At 41.0% G+C, this 17514-nt stretch overlaps 2 protein-coding genes across 7 annotated transcripts in view; one reads left to right on the top strand and one right to left on the bottom strand.

Moving 5' to 3' along the window:
- Positions 1 to 593: 593 nt before the first annotated feature.
- Tmem52b (transmembrane protein 52B) lies at positions 594 to 7272 on the bottom strand. 2 transcript variants are annotated; one of them, NM_001081186.1, is made up of 5 exons: positions 6717 to 7264; positions 5564 to 5607; positions 3739 to 3777; positions 3080 to 3246; positions 594 to 2670 (listed from the first exon to the last, which is right to left on the bottom strand). In NM_001081186.1, the coding sequence occupies exons 1-5, from the start codon at positions 6780 to 6782 to the stop codon at positions 2426 to 2428; spliced, it is 561 nt and encodes a 186-aa protein (NP_001074655.1). In that variant the 5' UTR covers positions 6783 to 7264; the 3' UTR covers positions 594 to 2425. The 2 variants fall into 2 exon arrangements, with proteins under 2 accessions (NP_001074655.1, XP_006506388.1); XM_006506325.4 differs by having other exon boundaries at positions 1125 to 2670; positions 6753 to 7272.
- A 5198-nt stretch (positions 7273 to 12470) lies between these two features.
- Positions 12471 to 17514, top strand: part of Olr1 (oxidized low density lipoprotein (lectin-like) receptor 1) — a 28201-nt gene continuing 23157 nt past the window's right edge. For 3 of the 5 annotated variants that reach the window (NM_001301096.1, NM_001301094.1, NM_138648.2), the window contains exon 1: positions 12656 to 12786. In NM_001301096.1, coding sequence (NP_001288025.1) covers positions 12714 to 12786 — 73 coding nt within the window. In that variant the 5' untranslated portion in view covers positions 12656 to 12713. Of the gene's footprint in view, positions 12787 to 17514 lie in introns of all 5 variants that reach the window. The other 2 variants (XM_017321299.2, XR_001785081.2) reach the window with 2 other exon arrangements.

Genomic DNA, 17514 nt, shown 5'->3' with positions numbered 1-17514 from the left:
ACACAGAATTGTTTCTGTCTAAAAGAAATGCAAGGACAAAAATGAAACAGAGACTGGAGGAAAGGCCATCCAGTGACCTGCCCAAATTGGGATCCATCCCATGGGCAGGCACAAAATTCTGACAGTATTACTGATGCCATGTTGTGCTTGCAGATGGGAGCCTAGCATGGCTGCCCTCCAAGAGGCTCTACCAGTAGCTGACTGAGACAGATACAGATACTTACAGCCAACCATTGGACTGAGATCAGGACCCCTATCAAAGAGGGGAAGGATTGAAGGAGTTGAAGGGGATGGCAACTGCATAGAAAGAAAACAGCATTAACTAACCTGGACCCCTTAGAGCTCCCAGAGACTAATCCACCAACCAAAGAGCATACATAGGCTGGTCCATTGCCCCCAGGCACATACGTAACAGCGGACTCCCTTGCCTGGCCTCAGTGAGAAAGGATGTATGAATCTAATCCTATAGAGACTTGCTATCCCAGGAAGGATGAAGTGGGAGGATGAGGTCGAGATGGGCGGGTGGGGAAGGACCCTCTCAGAACCAAAGGGGAGGGAGATGGGGCAAAGAACTCTGAAAGGGGGCAACATTTGGAATATAAATAAATAAAATAATTTAATAATAATAATAAAAGAGACAGAGTTAGGCAGGAAATTGGCAGGTGAAGGCAAGTCTTGGTGTCATAGAAACTGGGAGACTGCCCTAGTCTATGCATCAAAGTACCATCTCAAAAGAAAAGATGAATAATTGAAGGTGAAGAGAAAGTGAAGCCGATTTTGTGGATGACTTTCTTGGTGGGGGTAAAGTAAAACCGTTTTAGCTGCTGCTAACAACTTATGCTCATCAGCTTGCCCAGGCACTCTGATCTGTGATTCAGGAGTTCCAATCACTAGCAGATTGCACTCACTTGCAGTGCTTTTCCCTCAGGGCTTCGGTGAACATTGCAAGAATGTATTTAATGAGGTGCAGCACTCATCAGCCCCCTCCCCCATCGAATCATCCCCCCAGGGTACCCCAGCTAGTCACATACAAAACAGTTTTGTCTGCAAAGTGTGTTCAGAGGAATCCTTAGGTGTTTTGTTGTTGTTGTTGTTGTTGTTGTTGTTGTTGTTTTCTGTTTATCTCAATCAAGACATTTTTATTGATAAAATAAAGGTACTTTACCTATGGTTTTACAATAACACAGCAGACAGACAGGCAAAAGGACAAACCAGAAAATAATTCTCAGTGAAGTTACCACAGGCCACTGAAGAGCAGAGGACAACAGGAAGAATAACACGTGATACACGGGATGTTTTACAAATAGTGCCTTGGGGTATATGTGTTCTTGAATGTGCACAATGATGTCTAACTTACAGATGAGAAAATGATTATTCCAGGATTTGAGTAACTTCTCTAAGCAGTTTTTTTTTCCCCCAGAATACATCTCACTGCTTTGATGGTAATGACAGCAGTGTGGAAGGTGGCACCACCAGGATAGCTTGGCACCCTCTTTTGATTGTATATGCCATCAGAAGAAGATCCAGGCTTAGTTAGGGTAGCACTGAGAATTGGAAAGGTGCACAGACCTCAACGGAGTGAATTTTTAATTATTGTTCCACTAGGTGGCAGCAAGACCCACCTCAAGAGCCAGGATAGGTCACTCTAGACTACATGGTGAAGGCTTTCCATCCTGAGAACAAGAAGGAAAGAAGCAGAGGAATGCTTTCTTTCAGAGCCTAAAAAGTGTGTGTGTGTGTGTGTGTGTGAGTGTGTGTGTGTGTGTTTGCAGGACAAAGCACTGAAAAGTTGCTAGGACCACTTCTGTACTCTATACAATGTTTCACTCTTGTGGGTAAGACTAAACTGATAGAACGGTTTTGACATGTGCCACATACTGTAGTATAGTCTCTCCACTCATATCAGAACCCCTGGCTGTGCAATCTGCAAGTCCAGGTGGGGATTCTATGGTGTACCAGGTTGTTCAGCATAATGGTGGTTGTTCCCTAAAAGGAAAGATGCATGGATTTGGTGCACTGATGGTAGTGGCTGTGCACAAAGTATGTCTCCCTTCAAGATTACCACAGTCAAGTAGAGGGAAGAGCAATTTGCAGGATTATAGGGTTAAAGAAACTTTATATGCATGCTGTAGTTGAAGGAATTCAAGACACCTTAATGTTCCATGCTTTGGTAGTAGTCAATATAGCTAAAGGTGAGTTGCAAGCTTTGAACTTTGAATAACGAGTTAGAACTCAATTAGCAATGTGTGTATCAGAAAAAGCACGTTGTTGTGAATGAAGAGTGAGAACCCACCTTGTTCACAGAACATGTCTAGGTGGCATCCTGAACCTTGCTGGGTGGTATAAAAGAAAACATCTCATGTATCTTGGGATCGTTCCAGGTCTGATGATGCTTTGACTATCAGGAATCCCGTCAGTACCCCCATCAGTGTGATGGGGGTTCTGTCCCAGGAGATTCCTTCCCCGTGGGAGGCAGCTGCTTTTCCTCTGGAACGGAGGGTAAATCAGGAACTTTCTGCCCACACCTTGCGACTGTGAAGCGGCTCATGCGAAGAGCTTCCTCGTAGCCTGGGAGTGTGTCCACAGAGGAAGGCAGCTGGCCCAAGGAGCTGTGTGCATGAGCCACTGCCAGGATTCTCCGAGCTGCAGGGCCAAACACGGACTGCAGAGCTGTGAAGGAAGACAGAGTTGGTGTAGAGATGATCACACCCAAAGGTGATATCCTCAGATTCGAGAGATCTACATCACACCGAGAGTCTCTTTGTCTTTCACCTGTGTTCAAACACGTTGCCGTGACCTTTGACGAACTTCACAAAAATCCTTCAAAGAACTTTTGTTCCAATATTTTACTTTGTTGGTCAATTTATCATCAGCCAAAAAAAACACAAACAAACAACAACAAACGAAACCTTGAGAATTCAGGCATCAGTGACAGCCTAGGTCACCACATTCTGGAAATGAAAACCACACCGAGTTCCCAAACGCAATGCTAGTCGGCAGGTTGCCCTACATGCACCGCCAAACCTTTTAGTACATCTTCAAACCTGACCCCCTATCTTAGTGTTCTGAGTCCACTCACATGTAATGGTGCTCTGGAGAGTGCTGTCATGGTCAAAAGCAATGACAGTCACTTCATAAGGCGGCGGGGCCCCATCTTCCCCGTTTTCTGGACGGCTCAGGCAGCAGCGGAAGCATACTGAAGTCAGGCCACACAGGAGAAGCAGTGCGCCAACCACCACCAGCAACCTGCAAGAGCCCACACACAAATCCAACCTGTGGTCAACTGGTTTCCCAGCTCTGACCTAACCATACTTTAATCTCCAATCACGATCGTTGTTCTTCTTTTAGAGAACACTAATAAGGCTTCAACCGTGAGGGTTTCATTTTGCATATATCAGTTATTGATTTTTCAGCAAGACTATGCCGGTCAGGAGAGCAAACAACACTGAAGATAGTTTGAAGGGGCTGATTCTTACTTCACTGTAAAGAAGTGTTTCTTAAGCACATTCTGGGGAGAGGCACTAAAATCTTTTGTTGTTGGCTGAAGGGACTGTATTGAAATAGGAAACCGTAGCGTATTGTCACATAGGCTAGAGGTGAACTAAGGAAACTTTACTGTGAAATGTATCTATGTTTCTTATTCACACTAAGAGCCAGCATATGAAAAACTTTTTTTTAAAAAAGAAAATCACATAATAAATGAAGTCTCTTTGAGGGTGTTATGTATCTCAAACTTACCATATATACCAGAGATGCACCCAGTCAGTAGTCAGGCAACTGTGGACAAAGAATGAAGTTTATTATATTTAAAAAAAATAGTGCAAGCTGCAATAATCATGTTGTTATACTTAATACCACACTATAATTTAAAAACATCAAGACCTACTCTTTTTAATATTTTAATTTTTATTTTATTTATTTATTTATTTATTTATTGAGAAAGGTCTCATGTTGTAACCTTGCTGGCCTGGAACTTTACTATTTACACCAGACTGGTCTTGAACTCACAGAGTTCTACCTGCCTCTGCCTCCCTAGTGCTGGGATTAAAGGCGTGTACTACTATGTTCTGCTAAGAATTACTTTTGAAAAAGTCCAATGTAACAGGCTGAATCGAGTTTTATAATGCAGGTGGCATTGCTGTGCAAAGCATTATTATAGTCACTAAAAATTTCATTAAGAAGAATGGCCATGAGAAAAATTAAGGGAAGGGGGTCTGAGAATGGAGAGGAGAAGAAGAGAAACAGCTACAACGACTTTTGTTTGAAAAAACTACGTGATGAAACTTAACTATTTTCAAGTTGATAAGATAGAAAAGGAAAAGAAGATGTCCCCATGGCTATTTATGAGCTGCTGAGATAGAGATTCTCAAGGATTAAGCATAGAAGGGTATAAAGAGTGGCTTTGAAAACAGACAAGAGCCTTGAACTCAAATGCATGTGAGGTCAGTAACTGTACACATCAGGAAAGTTTCAGTTGAAGGCATGAAAGGAGTCATATTTGTAATTTATATTTCACAAGTTCTTGCAACATCCTCCCCCTAAAAAGGGCCTACACTTTCACAGCTAAACTCAAAACTGATGGGTACATCTGCTGAGACCAAACAGGAAGGGAGAAAAGGGAGAGGCTGGCTGGCTTCACAAGGAAGACTGTGTGGAAGACACTAAAACCGCAAGTCGGGGATAGGCAGAGGAATGCGTGTTTCTTTAAAGATGGACCAGTTTTTCACTAAAATAATAAAATAAATGTTCTCCATTAAATATATATTGAGACCCATTTCTGCATTTCATCCTTGGTCACTGTTCCACAGAAAATGCAGTTTGTTTGTATTTTCCCTGAAACAATGTATCATTTCTGCATTCCATATTTGGTCACTCTTCTAGAGAAAATGAAGTTTTTTTTTTTCCTGAAACAATGTATCATTTTACTTCTCACATTTTGTCATTGGTTCACATGCTTTCACTTCTACCTTAGACTCCAAATGGCAACAGACATCTGAATTCACGATGTCATCTAGCCAGTATCAGATATACTCATGCCAAGTAATCAAGACGAGCCTACTTACTTAATTCCCCTCACATCTGATAGAGCTGGTTTCAGGGAAATGATTCTATGGCAGAATGTGTGTTTTCCTTTCCTGTGAACAGGATTGTTATTGTCTGTCCTTACTTGAAACCAAAAATTGCTTTTGGATTTGAAGTGGGCATGCTGCTGTGGAAATCATCCAAATAGATAAGCCAATGACTGGCTGCTGAACCCAGTCTGCCCTAATGAGTCACTGGAAACCACAGCTAAGGAAGCCTTTTGCAGGTCTCCCTGACTATATGTATTTAAATTAATTGTGCTGTGTTGACGAGAAGACTGATTTGAAAAAAAAAAAAAAAAAAAAAAGCACTCTCAGTAGGGTGATTCTGAGCAGTTGGAATGACACACATGTCTATGATGGTAGGTGGTGTCCATTTAAGTTAAAAGGGAAGTCGGCACTATCTGCTGACATTTTAGCCTATGTTTGGGTGTTGTCACTTTGTCTGTCTCTACTCCTAGCTTGAACTCTCAGATACTTACTGTTCAGTGTTGACACAGTTCTCCTCACTCCTGGCCCCAGGAAGCTGTGGGAAGGAAATAATCTCAGACATGGAAATGGTCACACCTGCAGTTCTCAGCAGCCTATCAACTACCCATCATGGCTGAACCCTGTCAGACCTATTTGTAAAGATGAGGACAGGATCATAGGATTGGTCTGTACTGGCCTGAGACATTGGTCATTCCTTTGACTGGTGACTACATCTTGTGAGGCAGAAGTTCCTGAAAGAGCAGGGATCTTCTATGTGGCTCGGGCCATGGCTGAGCATCCTTCCTTAGGGAATTATGAATAGCCCTCTGTGTCAGTTTGTCACCCTAGAAGTCTCCTGACTCATCCCCTGGGACATTGTGGTTGTCTTCCTTATCCCTGCACTGCTGAAAATTGAAATCTAGCCCCAGTGCTATTCATTTTCAGCCTTCACCACATCAGTATCTCACTACACAAGAAGAGCAATGGGGGAGATGTTACAAAGAAAGAAGAATAAAGAAGAAAAGGAAATGCAGAAACCAAGAGAACATATAAGAAAATGTACTTTTATATATTGGTTAACTTGCGTGGGAAGCAAAGCAGACAGCTGCTACCAGCACAGGAATGAGATGCAGTCTAGTTTCTGCAGTGTCTTGCTCAGCTAGACTTCCTAGCTATGTAAACTTGGCCTTGGCATTTGTCCAGAATCTCTCACTATACTGACCCTTTTTTCAACTAAATGGTGACTCACAGGCTTTTCTTTCACAGAGGAGTAAAATAAATTGTTTAAAATATTATTAAAGAGACCTTTGGTACTGGGAACTCACTGGGTAATCCCTGCACCCCTGTTCAAGCTGAGTATAACATATACTATCTCTGATTGTTCTAATTTTTCTCCCTCTTTCCATGAGCATCAGTCACACATACATACATCTACACACACACACACACACACACACACACACACACACACACACACACACACACACATACACATACACACATCTCTGAAACCCCCTATTATTAAACAAACACCATAGTACTCTTTTCTCACTCCCTTTTGGGTTCTATATCAGTTTTTGCTCCATCCATTTCCTCCTAGAGACAGCATAGCTAAAGCAATACGCAAAGGAAAGTTTCTTCCTGCTGTTTCACAATTGAACACACCTGGATGAAATAAAACAGGCCAGAGGCCATCAGCACCTGGGCCCAGGCTGTCATTAGGCTGAACATCTGGTCCAGAAAGGTCACGCCGGCTGCATCTGCTGTATCCTTCCCATGCTCCGTGCCACGTGGAACTTGGTGGTGAAGGATTCCTAAAGAGAATTTTTTCTCGGCAATAGATCAATCTCCTCTCCTTGTTCCCGCTGGCTTTATATTTTACGGTTTCCTTTTCCCTTTTAGTTTCCTCCTCCTGAGTTCTCTTCACGGGGTCTCCACATTGGCTTCCTCTCCACTTCCTTTCTTCAATCAAACTTTTCTGTGTATTTAATTTTTCTTCGTCTGCATTCAAGAAGAGCACATTTGTCCTCTGAGTTAGATTTTTTTTTCCTCAGTCTATAATGAGAGACTTGGACCTGTAATAGGTCAAAGGCAGATTGTGAGTGACCAGATGTGTTCTTGTGTTCATCAGGAAACTAGTTACACACTCTCGGCTCCTGGATGACCGCTGAAGTCTGAAAGTCACTGCCAATCTCTCTCCACCCTCTCTCCATGTGATTGGCATCTGCCTTCTTACTCCTTAAAACTCTCCCCTTACCGTGTTGATAATCAACCCTGCAGGTTCTGGGTCATTTATTGCAGCCATTCAGCAGGACTAAGAGATTTTAAAGGAGCTAGAAAGTTATCCCTACTTTAGAGTAGGTAGTGGGTTTCAAAACTAGAAGTGCCAGGTGCTAACAATGGTCTCAGCCTCCTGCTTCAGTTTCAGAAACACAGGCATAGTTTTAAAAACCATTTTCCAAGTTAACACACTCTCTCTCTCTCTCTCTCTCTCTCTCTCTCTCTCTCTCTCTCTCTCTCTCTCTCTCTCTCCCTCTGCTCCTCTTAAAGCAGTGTTGTGATGTTGTCACTAGAGAACCAGGCTCAGAGCATACAATCACGGTTCCATCTACTGAGGAGGCTGAGACACGAGGATCATATGGGTCTAGTTCAGGAAAGTAAGACTACCCTAGGGAACAGCAAGACCTCCATCTAAACCCACATATTATCAACAATAAAATAAGACTTACAAGTCATATTTTAAAATAAGCACACCACACGGAAAGGATATAAAATGGCTATACAGGAAAATATTGTCCAGAGCCAGTGAATGCCATATAAACGACTGATATTTAAGGAGGAATCTTTTACCCAGATCCCAAAGTACTAAGTAAGAACACTCAGTGTTGGTTCACAGTGACATGTCTGTTTCACAAGACTGAACAAAATTAGATTTCAGCTGCTTTCTAATTGATGAGGAGAGGCTGCAGGGTGGGTCCTGATGAGGGAGTTTGTGGAGTGGGTTCCATCACACTCAAGGCCCCACACACCATGTGATCAGACCGTGATGATATGATGTGAGAATTATGAATGCAAACAATTTCCTGTTCTCAGCTAAGGAGAGCAAACAGTGAGAGAACTCTCTGGTACAATGTTGCTCTCTCCAAGTTGTCCATTTCTTTTTATAACATAGGCTCTTGAGTGAAATGTACTTTCCAAACTTCAATAGAAAACTCTGTGAGACAGAAGGCATTCTGGAGGAGTGGAGAGCAGGACTTAAGTTACAGCCTTTCACTAGGCCTGGACCTTACTGCACCTCCTTCTTCAGAGAGCATAATAAATAACTCCTGAACTAGCATCAGCTGTTGCTTCAGCGAAAGGAAATCGGGGTCAAGGAGGCATCTTGTGTGGAATATTTTTATTCAAACACCACATAATAGAAAAACTTCATGAATACCCCCCCCACACACACACCCTGTTTTCTTTTCTTGTGGGAAAGACAGTAAACCAGCATGGGTTAAGACCATAGCTCAGGGTCTTGATCCAGTCACTTGCTTGACCCCCTGTTTGTTATGGGATCTTGGACAAGGCATTTTATGTCTCTGTCAGCTCAGTTCAATTTGATATGGAAAGCACTCTGGTTCTCAATATCCACATAGTGACTCATGAATTGTAGCTCCAGTCCCAGAGGAATCTCAGGCCAACTTCTGTCCTCCATGGGAATCAGGCATGTGGGTAGTGAGCATATATACACAAAAGCAAAGTACTTATACAAATAAATAACAAAATAAAGGAATCTTTATGATGTATATTACAGTCCTGATAGCAAGCATTTGATATTAGTTAAGATACTTTTAATTTATCTCTATCTTACATGTGATGGTTCCTTCCAATATACAGGATCATTAATGTCCACTATGACTCTTCTGTCTTTCTACCAGTCCTTTCTAGATGGCAATATATCTTTCTAATAGTCTTTTTTTCCTTGAACAGTTCCCATGCTAACCAGGCCATTTCTTTTCCCACCCGCACCAGCCTTCACCTGCATGAACAGGTTTTCCAATTACTTTGGCTTTCCCCCCTGGCAGTTTCTGGCCACATGATTGCAATCGTCTTTCTTGCCCTGGAGCTTCCCAGCAGGCCTGAACACCACAGGCTTTGGTTAATGACTCCCTTGTTGTTTTCTTTTTCAGAATTACCCGTACCATTTCTTTCTTATCCCATAAGCAGGAAAGAACTTCCTTTGTTGATTCTAATGTGTCAGTGTCCTGTGATGGCTCCCGTCACAGCTTTTAAGTAGGAAATGATGATAGAGGGAAGATCATTCCTAAGAAGAAAAGGTCCACATGGCATAAGGACAGAGGGCACGGAGCTGGAGACATGGAGGACATTCTCATTACCAGCCTACATAATCCCATTCCATTAAGCTTGTCAATCATTAGCTTATACTATGTTGTGAAGGACTAGGACTTCGGCCAACAAAAGGTACACATACACTGCCCTCTTCACCTGTGCTTCAGGGCATTGTTATACAACCACTCTAACAAGTGTAGCCAAAGAATTGCTAACTTGGGGTTCCTTTGATTATTCTCCTTTGACCTTGGTTGCCAGGTGCACCCCCTCCTGCTCCCCTTCCATTCTGTATCTCAATGAATAGAAACCAGGAATACTGGTACTCTGAGGTACCAACATCAAGCTGTACATGTCTGAACAGTGGGTTGGGCCATCTCCAATGGTCAAGAATGGAGACAGTGGCAGAAGTCAGTTTCATTCTAAAACCTTTGGGTATTTCACTAAGAAGCATCTCTGTTTTAAGATCCAAGATCATAGCATAGATATTTAATTCCAACCTCAGAGACATGGAAACTTAGCAAGAGCATTAAACAGGGGGCTTTGTTCCTCCCTTGAGAAAGGGTTTCATGTCTGACCTCAAACTTTTTATGTAGCGAAGACTGGCTTTGACTACTGATCTTGCCTTGCCATCACACTGCTGGGATTACAAGCACATGCCGCCACTCCCACCTTTTGTGAAGTGTTGTTGATCACTCAGAGCTTTATGCTAAACTCATGGAATGTAAACAAGACAGAGGGATTCAGTTTATCAAAAAAAAGTATGGTTTATATGCCAGGTAGCTCATTACTACAAATTGTGTGAGCAACAGTTTAAGGCAACACACACACACACACACACACACACACACACACACACACACACAATCAGCATTCACAGCAGGGCCAGAAGTAGATAAAGCTTAGTTTGTTCCAGTGCTTGGGATTATACAAAAATGAGATCAAAGTGTCTGCATAGTAACACTTGTCTGAAAGCTGTCATGGCCATGAACCATTTGCAAGCCCTCTTGGGCAGAATGTATTTCTTAGTTGGCTGTAGGATTAGTTTAGTCATGTTTCTTTACATATTCTAATTAAAATATAATTACATAATTCCCCCTCCTCTGACCTCCCTCCAACCCTTCCCATGTACTCACTCTTGCTCCCTCTTAAATCCATGTCCTCTTTCTCTTTAATGGATATATATATATATAAGGACTGACCAACACAAAGTGTTAGATCACTGGTGAGGGAGCTTATTCCTGGAGATTACTTCTCCTCTCTCCCTCTCTCTGTGTCTCTCTCTCTCTGTCTCTCTGTCTCTCTCTCTCTCTCTCTCTCTCTCTCTCTCTCTCTCTCTCTCCATTAACGACACTCATTGTACCTCAGAAATACAATGCCTAAACTATACCTGAACAAGGACAACACCAGTAAACATGCTAATATGGAAATGGGAAGTCTCATAGGACCCCACTCCTAACTAAGAGCTACAGGCAGCCAGGGAGTGCTTCTTTAAATCTTAAATGATGAGCACAGAGGCAGATACAGGAAGAGAGAGGCTTCAGCACACTCCTCAAGTTCCTGAAGTAATTCCTTGTGTACAGTCACATGTGTTCTGTGACCTTTGCTACACTTTAGGTTGTACCTCCGAGAACATAGGCTTAAAGACATGAAATTCCACTGGGGTGTGACATCAGGTGTCATGGAGCATTCTGAATTTTTTCAAGTCTTTATCATTTTCTGGAAACATCTCTGTAGAGATTTAAGCACAAGAGAAAAGTCCAGGTGTGGTAGTATGGTATTGCCTTTAATTCTAGGACTTGGGAAGAAGAGACAAGAAGATCTCTGTGAGTTTGAGCCAGTCTTAACTACATAGTGAGTTCCCAAGCCACGATTACCCAGTGAAACACTGTCTCAAAAGAAAAAAACCAAAACAAACCAAAACAAACAAACAAAACCCTAACAACAATCAATCTATCCCCTTTCCCCCCATCACTTTTTCCTCTCTGTTAGAGTCTTGTATACTCAAACTCAAAAAAAATTGTTTAGTCTATAAGAGGGTTACTTTACTTTCACAAAAACACATGCAAGGGCTGAACCTGAGTTAGGAACTCGAGAGTTGGTCAAACACCTGTCCTGTCCATAATCTTAGCACTCCTACTGTGAGATGGAGGGCAGAGATAGGAGGGAATCTGGAATCTTTCAGATCAGCTAGCCTGGAGCATGTATCAGGCAATAAGAGACCTTTCCTTAATCAGTGAGAGACCAGGGCCTACCAATACCTGATTTGCCCTCTGACCTCCACTTGTATCTGTGTTTTGCACACATACAAGCAAGCTCAAGTGCACACACACACACACACACACACACACACACACACACACATGTTAAAAAGTATAAGTAATTTCAGAGACATATCTTTTCATGGTGTATATAGGTATAAAAAGCCAAGGCATAGGTCAGAGTAAAACATACTCTTTTCTAATCAATTTAAGTATCCTGGATACTACAATTAGTAGCAGTTTTAACTATTATTTCTGACTTTTATGTTCCAACTACAAAAACCTGTCATTTTTACATCTAAGCTCCTATTGAAACATTACCTGAGCCAAGTGTTTGGTTACAGGTTAATGCCACTATACCTGGCCATTGGAACGTTATCAAACATACATTATCCTCAAACTCCAGACAAATATGTAGATTCAATATAAATATTTCCTGAGATGACAGACCCAGGGAAAGATCTAAGACTTACTCTAGCTATTTCTACTGGGCTGCTGCTGCTGTTTAAAGTCTCTGTACTCAAGACTTCCCCTAAACTCCAGCACTCAGGGCCAGGAATGGAAATCCTATGTGACTTAAGTCATATTTCTGATTGCTCATTAAAACTATTAAAAGTAAAACATGGTGCTTATAAAACAGACACCATATAGCGACAATCTGCTTTGGTGAATCAGCAAACAGAAAAATGTGAACAAACAAGTCGAACCATCCAGTCCAATCACCTAACTTGAAGAATGTGCTTCTTTGACTTCCAAACCCTTATCTGATTTGTCTGCAGTATCTTTCCTATAATTGTCGTGGTCAGCCCTCTTTCCCCTGCTGTCTGTTTCTTAGTGAAAGGTCATGAAGCATGACTGGATATAATTCTCCCCACCCACAAGAGACACAACCTAAGAATTTGTGTTAGCCAACTTTCCAATATGAAGCAAAGCTTCCTTTCCTCCCGCGACGGTTGAGTCATCCTCTGCTAGATAAGAGCGGCTATTTAAACTGCAACAGAAGCTCCGCACACTGGCAGTTGGCTGAGGTCCTCGACTGTTTCAGTTTTTCACTCTTAGCAGGAATTTGGAGATGACTTTTGATGACAAGATGAAGCCTGCGAATGACGAGCCTGATCAGAAGTCATGTGGCAAGAAGCCTAAAGGTAACAGGGGTGGGTAGATGCTTATAGAGACAGAATGCCAGGCTTAGCTCAGAAATATAAATTAAATGTACTGAGGAATGAGGTTAGAGGGTAAAGCCATTCAAATATAAGAAAATACAAGAGACCAAGACCATTTATTTAGAAGGAAAGCAAGTAGGATTCAAGATAACAACTAGCTGATACTACATCTTTAGTATAAGCTGTTCTCCATGCTACGGCTTTAAATTAATGCTTTCTACTAATTGTAGTACTTATATTATCTGCCTTCCATATAAAGTTAACTCAGGAGGAGTAATAAAGTCACTCAGTTTCCTTGAATTAATCAGAGTAGAGCCAAAATCATACCAGATTCCCATGTATGAAGAATCCAATCCATAAAAAAAAAAAAATGGGCGAAAATGCATCCATTTAGAGCACACACTAATTGTTTTTATGTGTGTTGCTGAAGTACTGCAAAAATCTGAAGTGCTTTGTGAATTATCTAAAGCAAATTTGGTATATTCAGTATGACTGAATATACGTTAGACTTTCTTGTCCATCATTGCTTTGACCAGGAAGCAGGAGTGGGTGGGTTGGGGAGCAGGGTTGGGGGGAGGGTATAGGGGACTTTCAGAGAGAAAACTAGGAAAGGGAATACCATTTGAAATGTAAATGAAGAAAATATCTAATAAAAAATCCAAAAAAAAGAAATGTAAATGAAGAAAATATCTAATAAAAAAAAAGAAAGAAAGAAAGAAAGAAAGAAAGAAAGAAAGAAAGAAAGAAGGAAAGAAAGAAAGAAAGAAAAAAGAAAAATTGTAATTTGTATTTGGCTACTACAGTAAATTGAATTATTTAGGTTTAATTGATAACTCATTTTTGTAGACAACTACAGATAAAATGTCTTTTATTTTATAAAATTAAGAGGAAAAGGCCAGGTGGTGGTGGTGCACACCTTTAATCTTAACACTTGGGAGGCAGAGGCAGGTCAGCCTTCTCTACAGAGTGAGCTTTAGGACAGCCAGGGAAACACAGAGAAACCCAGACTCAGGAAAAAAAGGAACAAAGTATAAGAAGAGGAGGGAAGACAGACTGTGTCTGTAAGTAAGCCTGAAATCTTTCAATGGGTAGGATAAGGGTGAGTGTAGTGTGATTTAATATCTGAGTGGCTGAACTAGCTCAGAGTCAAGAGTGCTGGGGCTTGGTAGTAGAGCCAGCAGCTGTTGAACTAGCTTAGTGTGAGGAAGTGCTGGTGTTTAGTAGTAGATGTAGGAGCTAATGCCAGTTGTTAATTTACTCAACCGGTCACTCATTATTTGTGCAATAAATATTGTTTTTACTTGACTTTTACCATAAATATGATTATTTCTTCTATAAGAGTCCTTGTTAAATTAGGTCCTTGCTGTGAATGGTATAAATTATACACTGAAATTAGTATACAAATCTTTATTGATTGACTAAAGGTTGTTTTCTGACTAGAAAGCCAATAGTCTCCTCCTACTGCTGAGGTGGGATGAAGGTGCCGTTTAAGTAATGGGAGCTTGTATCTTCCTTTCCCATGGCAACTCATGCAATCGGTGTTTTCATTCAGTTGTAGGCATACAATGTGTGATGAATACTGGGGTTCGGGAAGGATTTTTACCTGATGTTAGGTGCCAGGATAAGGCAACTGCTTGTAAGAGATATTACTGTCTTCTATTATCTGCCAGCTAACCACACATTCGGAGAGAGAAATCCTGCAGCCAGAGAATGAGTTCTATTTCTACCTGTCAGAATTCCTTTTTGATATCATCTGTGGATTCTAACACAAACTAACAGAAGAGAACTCTGAACGTATTTGACCACTTGTTAACTTGGACCTTTATCACATTCACACCGAAAGCTCAATGATATAATACTCCAAGCACTTTGGCTTATGAGCATTGGATTAAAGAACAACGTTTAGGGCCAAAGGTGGTACCACATGCCTGATATCCCAACACTGGGGAGGCTGAGTCAAGAGGACCCCCAATCTAAGGCCAGCCTGGGCTACCTACTGAATTCCAGGGAAGCCTGGATTACAAAGTAAATATTATCTTGAGCAAGAACAACATAAAACCCAAAGACCTACGTTTTAAGTTTTCATTATAAATGTGTTATCAAGTAAGCGAAACTGCTGCTTTCAGTCTCTTCTTTATGTAGAGAGAATCACACCAGTGTTCTGCTTATCTTACAGGAGAAGAAACCAAATACATTGTGTGTGATGTTTTCCTCTTGGATCTGTAATGGCTACGGTTATTCAATGTTGGGACACGTAACTGGACAATCACATGTCTGAGAGTTGCATGACTTGTTTTCATAAATAAGGCGGCTTTTCCTCTTGGGATAATAGGCCACACCTAACATAGTGTGAGGCAGTTATTGCTAGAAGCCAAGTGCTCATCAAGGTTTTATTCCTAATTTCCTTTGGTCAATAACTCCAGTTCTAAGAGACAATAAGAACTGAATGGTATAATATTAGGCATGGCATTTCTTGAGGAAATCTCAGGTCACTGACTAAAATATTTTGCTTAACATCTGGCAATTGTCTATATAATGTTACTTATGAGTACGTGTATAAAGCTAAAATTATTTATGGGGGGGTTGTTATCCTCCTTTTGCTTCTTAATATCTTTTGGAGGTTTCTACCTCACTTACGCCTGTTTTACACCCAAGAAAATGACACAAAAACACGGTAAATTTTTTAATTAACTGTAGGTGCTATGATTCTGAGCAATACTAATCCTTCCATGCTGTTAAAAGCCACATGAATGCCCCATGACTTGCCAAATTAAAGTCTCCTGAGAATCTTCTGCTGTAGTTGCCTAATCTCAGAGCAAACTTCTCTTGGCCATGTGCTCCTGGCCCATCCCACTTAATGGCTACCTCCTTCTCCTCCCTCCCCTTCTTCCTTCTTCTCAACACCCCTACCTGAGACCACCCCTACTTGATCTCTAGTCCAACCTTTCTCTCTCTCTCCTGCCAAATCACAGGCCCCAGGCTTTTATTATCAAATCAGAGATTATCCAGTAGCATTCTTTGCCACACATTGGTCAATACAATCCCCATGTCCTGACTGCAACCTGATATTGGTGCACAGAGCTCAGCCTCTGAATACAAGGTGCACAAGGCTAACCCCAACCCCTGTGTATATGTATTTTTAAATGCCAGGGAACAGAATAAGACTCTGGTGATGACTTTAAAGTCTGAGGGTCTCGGGACAGTTCTAGTTCTCTAACTGTACTGAAATACTAATGATAACTTCTAAAAAAAAAAAAATCCTAAAAACTTCCTTGGTCTTTCTGAGGGTAGAAAGCTGCTGGTTTAGGAGATTAACATCTGCAGTTTACAGAGGAGGATTATGCAATGTGGCCTTTGCTCTATCTCAGCAGGAACTGCTCAGCTCTATCTTTCAGCCTGCTAGTCAGAAGTCACAGGAAGAAAAGGGGACACTTAGAAAAGTGATTACAGAGTCTATTACTAAGTTGTAAAAAGTTTCCTATGAAAGCTATCTAAGGGGGAAAGCGGAAAGATCCTAAGAGGGGAAAGGGAAATTTTTTCTAAGTGGGAAAAGGCAAAAAGTTCTAGTAAGGGGAAAAAATTCTTCTAAGGGAAAAAAATTCTCCTCTATCTTCTCTATCTGCTTCTCTTCTCTTTGTCCTCAGTACTTATACTTCTTTCAGAACACATGATCACATGTTACAATGTTCATCACAAGTTCACACAAAAAAATCAAAACATAAATTGAAATATATGTTTACAACAGTGAATGTTTACATGCATATTAATTAGTAGTAATTATCTGGCTAAACATCCATCACCTGTCTCAACTCCACAGGTTCACTGAAGGTTTAAAATCATAGCTAAGTTATTAGTGAAGTTTTATATAGATAACCCAGTCAATATTTTATCTTCTGTCCTAGCACCTATAATAAATCATTAGTTCCCTTTTTATGACCTTTGGTTAATTGTTTTTCAACCTCTTGGAATGTGCTCTGAGTAGGAGAATGTCCGGTTACCATCTAAGAGCAGTTAACTGGTGACACTTGGGAGACTGGCAGAGTTCTCATTGCATTTGACTATCAGAAAAGGACCTAATAGCAGTTCCACTATAAAAGAGCTTAAAAATCACTGGTATAATTTTACGAATTCTTATAGGATCATCATTAAGACTTAAAAGTCATCTCTTTGTCTATATAGCATCACTAGTAGACAGTACGTTTTCATAGGTCTGCAGAGATCTGCTCCAAAGGGCTGGGCTAGTACCTAGTTATTGTTATATATGTTTAATAATAATAGGAAAAGCATATTAATAGCAGGAATCTTTCCTAAAATGAATTCTCTTATGGTCTTGCCTAACAATAGTGAATCTGGCGTAGATTATATAATAATATGAAGCTGACCATCTCAGGAAGATCCCCTGCTAGTTAGTAGCTTGTCCCATTATGGCTCCTGACGTATAACCATCACTCTTTCTGCACAGTAGATGAAGTGGTTAGGCTGTGTTGAGAGGTCTTAGAAGGACACTGTGCATAGAATAGTTGAAGTACAAGAGATTATTCACAGTAAGATGTTTTTGTTTTGCTTCATAATTCCATGTAGGAGTCTAACTACACCTTACACCTTAGAATAGGTGAAGTACAAGCATCAGGATGAAGCATTTAATATCTATACCTCATGAATACCAGCTGTTACTTTTTCCCATGTGAGACCATAAGTAATTTACTTCAG

Source organism: Mus musculus, chromosome 6 (genome assembly GCF_000001635.26).
Source record: "Mus musculus strain C57BL/6J chromosome 6, GRCm38.p6 C57BL/6J".
In the NCBI taxonomy this organism is placed as follows: domain Eukaryota; kingdom Metazoa; phylum Chordata; class Mammalia; order Rodentia; family Muridae; genus Mus; species Mus musculus.
Note: the sequence above shows the minus strand (reverse complement) of the source record. Positions and strands in the feature narration are given on the sequence as shown.

Excerpts from the sequence above, each read along its gene's own strand:
- Tmem52b (NM_001081186.1), bottom strand. The coding sequence starts at position 6,782 with ATGTTCAGCCTAATGACAGCCTGGGCCCAGGTGCTGATGGCCTCTGGC. Across the intron at positions 3,778-5,563 it reads AACTGTGTCAACACTGAACA|TTGCCTGACTACTGACTGGG; the intron begins GTAAGTATCTGA and ends CTTTGTCCACAG. Across the intron at positions 3,247-3,738 it reads GTGCATCTCTGGTATATATG|GTTGCTGGTGGTGGTTGGCG; the intron begins GTAAGTTTGAGA and ends GGGCTCTTGCAG.